We start from the raw sequence: 8,191 nt of genomic DNA on the forward strand, positions 1-8,191 counted from the left end.
TCCAAGGCTTATGCCACCACATCCCCATGCAGTTTGTTGTTCTCACCTATAATTAGAAACCTGAGAGGACCTTTCCATTTTGCCAGTTGCTCTCTGATCTGCCCCTCAGGCCTCCACCCCACTTACAGGGGTAACTCATGGTGATTTTTGGTTCCCACAGCCTGTTGATAGTTCCCTTTCACTTCCCATCACTCCCCCGCCACCACTGCTGTTCTTCTGCAGGTCCTACTGCTGCTGGTGGTTTGGGCACATCCACCTATGTCCTGATTCATCCAGGGTTCCCCAGCACTTTTGCTAACCGTGTCGTCCCTGAGTTTGTTCTATGGTTATCTTGGTGATTGGTTTAGTTTTCAAGAGGAATTTAGGGGAGACTGAAAGACTACTCTGCCACCATGAACACATCCCCATAAAACATTTCCTGAAAGATATAAAACAAAGGACAAATAAATGAAGACACAAACCATGTTCCTGAATTGGAAGATTTAATATTATAAAATTGTCAGTACTTCCAAAATTGATCCATAAATGTAATGCAATTCCAATCCAAATCCTAAGAAGGTCTTACCAAAAACTAGACATGGATATTTTAAAGTTCATATGGAAGAATATCTAAGGCACTTTTGAAAAAGAAAACGGTGTGGAGGGACATGCCTTATCAGATAGTGAAACTCACCATGAAGTTACCGTAATCAAAATAATGTGGTATTGGCTCCAAAATAGACAATTAAGAGAGTAAAACTGAATAGAGCCCAAAAACACAACCACATGTACATAGGAACTTTGTCCAAAAGCAAATAATGTTAGGGCCTTTTGGAGCCTAATAACACTGTATGCAAAATAAATTCTGGATGAATTAAAATTTGAATGTAAAAAATAAAATGAAAGCTTTAGAAAGAAATTTTTTAAGTATAATTGATATACAATATCCTATTAGTTTCAGGTGTACATCATAGTGATTTGATGTCTACATACATTATGAAATGATCACCACTATAAGTCTAGTAACCATCTGTCACCATACAAAGTTATTACAATATTATTAACTATATTCCCTATGCTGTACATTACATCCTGTAACTTATTTTATAACTGGAATTTTGTACCTTTTAATCCTCTTCACCTATTTTGACCTTCCCCCACCCCCTCCCACTTCTGATGACCACCAGTTTGTTTCCTGTATCTATGAGTCTGTTTCTGTTTTGTTTTGTTTGTTTCTTTGTTTTGTTTTTTAGATTCCACATATAAGTGAAATCATATGATATTTGTCTTTCTCAGTCTGACTTATCTCACTTAGCATAATACCTTCTAGGTCCATCCACGTTGTTGCAACTGGCAAGATTTCATTCTTTTTTACGGCTAATATTCCATTGTGCATATATATATATATATATATATATATATATATATACCACATCTTCTTTATCCATTTTTCCATGAATAGACACTTACGTTGCTTTCATATGTTGGCTAACACTGCAGTGAACATAGCGGTGCACATATCTCTTTGAATTAGTGTTTTCATTTTCTTCAGATAAATACCCAGAAGAGGAATTGCTGGATTGTATTAGAAGGAAATTTAAAAGGATATTTCTATGACCTGTCCAATGACAACCTTCTTAACTAAGAGAAAAAAAAACCAGAAACTGTAAAAGAGAAAACTAACAGATTTGACTACATAAAAAATTTTAAAATTTTCCATATGGCAAGACATCGAAAATTAAGCCAAACGAAAAATGCAAAACTGCAAGAAAATAATTGCAACATATAAAAGAAGTAACCACGGAAATTCAGATCAAATGAAAACAATAACATCTTTTTTCTTCCATCAGATGAATAAAAATGTTAAGACTGCTAACATCCTGTGCTGTTAAAAAGGTAGCAAAAGGGCACCATCATGTATTGCTTCTGTGGGCAGGAATGCCTACTATCTTGTGTGGAAATTAATCCAACAATACTAATGAAATTCCAAATTTGAATACCCTTTGACTAGCAATTCTGCTTTGGGGAATTTATGCTCAGAAAACAAGCACTGGCATCTAAGGCGAGATAGGCAGAATTGTTTGTAGGGACACAGAACTGATGCAACCGGAATATTCCCATCAGGAGAATAACTGAATACGTTATAACAATTCATACTGTGGATTCTTACACAGTCATTAAAAATAATAGGAATAATAATAATAGGTTATGCTGTGAATATTTATTATACACTAAATAAAAAAGAATTCAGAGACTAAGGTGTGTGGTATAATCTTTTTTGTAAATTTTTTTAAAAGAAAAGAAATATATTTCGCACATACATATAAATTTTAATATTTTTGTGATCGTAAAGGAAAGCATGAGAGGACCACATTAACCAACAGTGGTAATGTCGGTTACTTATGGGTACAGAATTGGGATAGAAGAAGGCGCTGTTGTCATTTTTGTTTTGTACACTTCTTTGTTTTCAGTTATTGCAACAAGCACATATTGCTTTTAGATGAAAAAATCCTATGGTGTTGCTTTCAAAGAAACAAAAATACACATACATACACACACACACACACACACACACATACACACACACACACAGGCAGCTCCCAATGACTCTGTCTTTACCAACACATGTAACTGGCAATGTGGATAATTCACAATGTACTTATTTGTCTCTGAAGTCCTGGGCATTCATAAAATTTCAAAGAAATATAATGAAGATGCTCTATCAAAGGGTAACTATTCAAGACCTCCACCCAGCTCTGTCAGTCTTATAAAGTGTTCAGACAGATCGTCATCTCTCAAAGCAGGCCAAGCATTCACCCACGAGGGAGCGGATCCACCTCCTAACTCCTAGCTGGATGACAGGGACCCAAGACAGGAAGACCATTTGAAGGCAGTCCTCAAATTACTGAATTCATAGCTGCTCCCTCCAGCCAGATCTGCTACCCCCTCTCCTGTCTCCAACTTTGCCAAGATGCTTCCCTACCCCCGCCCAACTCGAGGTCCTTAAACATCCTCAACTTCCCTAATGTAATGCCTCCCCAAAGTTCTCTTGGATCTTCACCTTTCCACGCATGTTTGTCTTTTACTCTTTACACTGTGTTTATATCACCCTCTTCTGCCTCTGCCTTGGGGGCAATTAATGTAATGGTTAGGAGTGTGGCCTCTAAAGTCAGAGCGACTAAGGTCAAACCTGACATTGGCCACTTCCTAGCTGAGCGACCTTGGGCAAGTGTGATGCTTAATTTTATGTGTCCACTTGACTGGGCTTAAAGGATGCCTAGATAGCTGGTAAAAACGTTGGTTCTGGGTGTGTCTGGGAGGGTGTCTCTAGAAGAGATTAGCACTTGAATCAGTAGACTGAGTAAAGAAGATGGCCCTCCCCAGTGTGGGTGGACATCATCCAAACCTTTGAAGGCCTGAATAGAACAAAAAGGTGGAGGAAGGGCGAATTCCCTCTCTGACTGAGCTGAGACATCCATCTTCTCCTGGTTCTCAGGCTTTCAGACTCAGACCAGGATTTATACCATTGGCCCCCCAGTTCTTGAGCCTTTGGACTCGGACTGAATTACACCACCAGCTTTCCTGGGTCTCCAGCTTGCAGACGGCATACCAAGGGACTTCTCTGCCTCCATATCATGTGAGCCAATTCCTCTAATAAATCTCTTATATATATCTATATATATACCCTATTGGTTCTGTTTCTCTGGAGATCCCTGACTAATATAGCAAGTTACTTAATCCCTCTTCAGCTCAGTGTACTCAACGGAAGCTGCCAAGACTTCTCACAGCTTAGGCACAGCACTGAAACAGCCTCAGCTCCGCGGCATTCTAACTACCAAAGAAGTCAGAGGCCCAGTCCAAATTCAAGTGGAGGGAATCACACACAAGTGTGAGCACCAGGGGCCAATGATGGAACGTGCTATCTCACCATGTAAAAACACTCAGCTTAATGTCTGGCACACAGTACATGCTCAACAAATATGAGCTACTTTTCTTAGGTATTATTTTTTTTCTTAAATAGAAGAGCATTCTTTTTACATTGGTTCTTCATCATGTACACACCACAGAGAAAGCCCAGAAACCTAGAGATTGCAAAGAGCCCACATAATTCATTTCAGAAGATGCAGAGGAACCCGAGTGTGGCCCTAAACCCTACACAGCAGATTCCGGTATAAAGCCAGCTACCCTAGTCACCATTCTTAAATAAAAAATATCCTTGCAAGGGCGGTTTCCAAGTCTCAGAGGGCAGGCAGGCATATATATGGCAAGGGGTCAGCGTTACCCCTCACATCCACACTCACATGCAAACCTGTCCCAGCATAACTGGAACCAACCACCATTTCTGCAAAGGGCAGAGACAATATGTGAAAAACAGTATATACTGTTTTGAAAGAATTTTAAAGGTGCTTGTAGCAGATAAAGCTTGAAGAAAGAAAACAAGCCCATGAGAAAGTGGATACAAGCGTGGGAGGGCAGGAGAGGGACCAAGAGCAGAAGTTACCTTAAAATCTCTAAAATGCAAGCAGAATTTGTTTTGTTCATTGTTGTTCCCCTGAGCCTAGAGGAAGGTCTGCACAAAGCAGACATCTGTAGAATTATTGACTCCTGGGAAGTTAGAACTAAGAGGTTATAGTTGTTGAAAGGAATAACACTGGAAATGCAAACTGAAGTATTATTGTACATATTTATTTAACTGAGACTAAAATGGAATGAATGTACATTTTTCACATAAATAGCTTTTCCACCTTGTCCAATTGACGTTTTCTCTTTTAGGTTTACTATTAAAAGGCAGCTCTTTTTCCATGTACTTTGGGAGTACCAAAACCATTAGCTAAGGCTGAATAGAGAGAGGGGAGGCTAAGGGAGGAGCCAGAAGTGAACCTAACTTAGCAGTCTGCCACCTGTTGGCTGGTGTGAGCAAACATAAACCTCAGTGACCATACCACAGGCGACATGAAAACAACGCAGGTTAAATAATGCTAAAAACTGAGCAACAGAGGTATGAACACTATATATAGTGGTCATTTGAATCCTGGCTCCCAGGTTCCTGCCTCCAACCTCCTCTCTCGAAACACTGTAGCCACACGTTCTGTTGTTCCTAATCAGCTCTCCAACACTCACCCTTGGTCTGAAATAAGCTTTGAAATTAATACCCCCATTAGGATGAAGCGCCACACCTGCATCGATCAGAGCGTCAGAGAGTCCGTTTTACTGAGATCTCATTTTAAAAGCCAGGCAATGGACTGAGAGAACAAAGACCGTTACAAAAGAATAACAACAACAACAAAGCAAAGCTGGACAGAATTTTTAAATTTCAAAACTCAAGAACAAACAGCAAACATTCATTACAAAGGCTTGGTTTGGATTTCTGAAGATGGAATTAAAACATACTGAGCTTACAGTTTAAGCCTATACGACGTACTTCAGCACCATAAACCGAACGTAGTTACAGATGTCAAGAGTTCTCAGAACAAGTGCCTCTCTTTATAAATATCTGCTTTGCATGTATTTTTCCCGTTTCCATATGTCCATTCTTCATTAATATAGGGGAAAAAAACAACTTTCATCAAAAGGCTATAAAATGCCAAAAAAATTAACTCTTGGAGACAATCACTTCCTTAAATAGAGATTTCCTGGTGGCTTTCTCCTATGGAAGTTTGTTAGTCACTGGCTTCTCTAATCTGGGGGTCAACAGCCTGAAAATCGGTCACCCTCGAGGTCTGAAGCTCAGAAAGCACGCCCCCTGGACGCTGGCTGCGGGTCTCCTGCCCAGTCCCACCGCCCACCGAGCACGCTGTCCGGGCGGACGCGGGAAACGCGAAGTCCTGGACGCCAAGTCGGTGAGTGGCCGCAGGGGGGCCGGCCGGTCTCCGCCGCCACAACTGACCCGCAACCCGACGGGACGCGCCCTGCGCCCCGGGTCCCCAGCTAAAGCCGCAGCAAAGGCGAGATGCGCGCGGAGCCGCAGCCCCGCACCCGGTTCGGATCCCACCTCCCCGCCTCGGTCACCGCCGCCTGGCTGGCTAGGTCCGCACCCAGCCGGCCGAGGCGGATGCCCGGTCCCCAGAGCGCAGAGTCTCCGAGGGCCCAGCCGCCGGCCCAGGCGTGGACCCCGCGGTCAGACGCGCCCGCTGCCCACCCTCACCCGGCGGTCCCTCCGGTCGCTGCGGGCTGGGCGGAGGGCGGGCGCCTGGCTTCTGTTTCCTCTAAGAAAAGTAACTCCGGGGATCAGCGCGATAGGAAAGGGAAAGCGATGCTTCAAGAGCGGTGAGTCGGGTCCCCGGAGTTATTCTGCCCGGAGTTTTGAACTGCACCCCGCGCTACAGCAGCTCGGCCTCGGGCGTTCGCGCCCGGAACTTGGCGCCCGCGGTGCCGTCCTGGGGGGCAGCGGCCCTCGGGCCCGTCGGCCCGCGCCCTCGCCCGGAGCACCGTCCGCGCCCGGCCGCAGACACTCACCGAGAAGCCGGCCCAGAAGGGGCAGGAGTGGCGGACGCGGGCCGAGGTGGTGAGCGCCAGCGCGGCGAAGCTCACGGCCACGATGAGGCATCCGAGCGCCATCTGCGTGGCCCCGAGCGCCAGCACGATGCGGGAGCGGCCCGGGCACTCGCGCAGGCGGGACAGGCTGCGGGGCAGCGCGGCGGGGCGCGGCGCGCGGGGACCGCCGGCCCGAGGCATCGCGCCGGGCGCCCGCACGCCTCGCCCGCTCCCGCCCGGCCCCGGCGCGCGCCGCCGCCGCCTCTCCTCACAGAGGGTCCGAGGCAAGTTGCTCCGGGTACGGGGACGGCCTCCCCGCGGGCCGCGGGGGCTGCGGCGGCCGCGCGCCGGGAGCGGGCCGGGCCGGGCGGGGAGCCAGGCGCCCGCAGCCCCTGCCCGCGCCCGCGCCCATGCCGCCGCCGCCGCTCCGCAGGGCCGCCGCGCCGCCCGCCCGCCGGCCAGCCGCGCCGCGCTGCGCCCTCTCCCGCCCGCCCCGCGCGTTCCCCGGGCCGGGCGCGGGCGCGGGCGCGAGCCGCCGCCGCTGCCGCGTGCCGGGGGCGAGCCGCCGCTGTCCCCGGGCGCGAGCCCCGCTGCCGCGAGCCGGGCCGGGGCCGGGGCCAGAGCGCGAGCCGGGACCCGAGCTGGGCGGGGGCGGGTGGGCGCAGGTGTATTTCCCGCGGGCGGGTCTCGGCGCTCGCACCTCCCGCCGGGGCGGCACCGGGTCCCGAGGAGGAGAGTGGAGACCGCGGGCGCGTCAAAGGCGAGGGCAGCAGCCTCCACGGCGGAGCCCTCGGCTGGCGGCGCTGAAGGGGCCTGGGAGCCCGGCCCGGGCCCGCCGAGCTGCAGGGGCCGAGCCGCCGGCCGAGCCCAGAGCCAGCCCTGGACGGTGGGAACTGAGGAGACCGCCCGGCAGAGCGGCGAGCGCAGAGGAGGTGAATTCCGAGCACTCTGCCCTAGGTGTGGCGGGCAGGCGCCGCTCTCGAATGCGGAATTCCAAGATGCAAGATACCGCTTTTCTGCAGTTCCAGAATTTCCCAAGCCATCCGCTGAGAACTTGGCCCTGGAGGACTCAGAATTTAAAACATTCCCAGTTCACAGATGGCTGTCTTTTACCACCTTTCGTTTGCAGGGTTTTTGATACAAGTAAAAAGTTTGGGCTTAAAACAAATTGCGCAAAACGAATTTAAATGAACAATGTCATTAAGGACCTATTAAATCATCTCTACTCCCTTTTGTTTGTATAAGGTTTTAAATAACGGATTATTAGCTCCTTGGGGGTACCAAGAAAACCTGAAAGTTTTGATTGTCATAATTCGCTTTCTGGCCCTGTTGATGTGACAGCTTCAAGACTGCAGGTGTTGAAAAAGGCTGTGTTGACATATTAAGAGACCCAAGAAGGAAGACCTTAGGAAGTCTGAAGGGATCAGACATAAAAAGGCAAAGTTCATAGTAATAAAGGGAAATGGGGGTCATTTCCCGAGACCAGTCTTCCACAGCAGTATGGCAGAACTGAGGGAGTCCTCTGTGGGATGGGAAACACTGAAGAGTCTCGCCCCAAAATACCTCAGTTGCTGGTGCTTGAAATTCCACCGTTAGAGATATTGATTCCTTTGGGGCTTGACGAGGCTCTATTAAAATGCAAATTCCTCTTGAAGGGGCAACAGCTCAAGCCTTTATCAGCCAACACCTTAGCAGGGATGGGATTTATTTTCCAATTTAACGGGATGGCCAAGGGATG

The 8,191-nt window shown here is 48.0% G+C and overlaps 1 protein-coding gene across 1 annotated transcript in view; it reads right to left on the bottom strand.

The window, feature by feature from the left end:
* The window catches only part of ENTREP2 (endosomal transmembrane epsin interactor 2), a 447,469-nt gene extending 440,780 nt beyond the window's left edge, over positions 1-6,689 (bottom strand). Inside the window, exon 1 of the mRNA XM_004432010.3 lies at positions 6,436-6,689. Within this exon, the coding sequence (XP_004432067.2) occupies positions 6,436-6,654 (219 nt within the window). The 5' untranslated portion in view covers positions 6,655-6,689. The remainder of the gene's footprint in view (positions 1-6,435) is intronic.
* Positions 6,690-8,191: the final 1,502 nt, after the last annotated feature.

Source organism: Ceratotherium simum, chromosome 3, assembly GCF_057802395.1.
Source record: "Ceratotherium simum simum isolate JZ-2026a chromosome 3, ASM5780239v1, whole genome shotgun sequence".
Taxonomy (NCBI): Eukaryota; Metazoa; Chordata; class Mammalia; order Perissodactyla; family Rhinocerotidae; genus Ceratotherium; species Ceratotherium simum.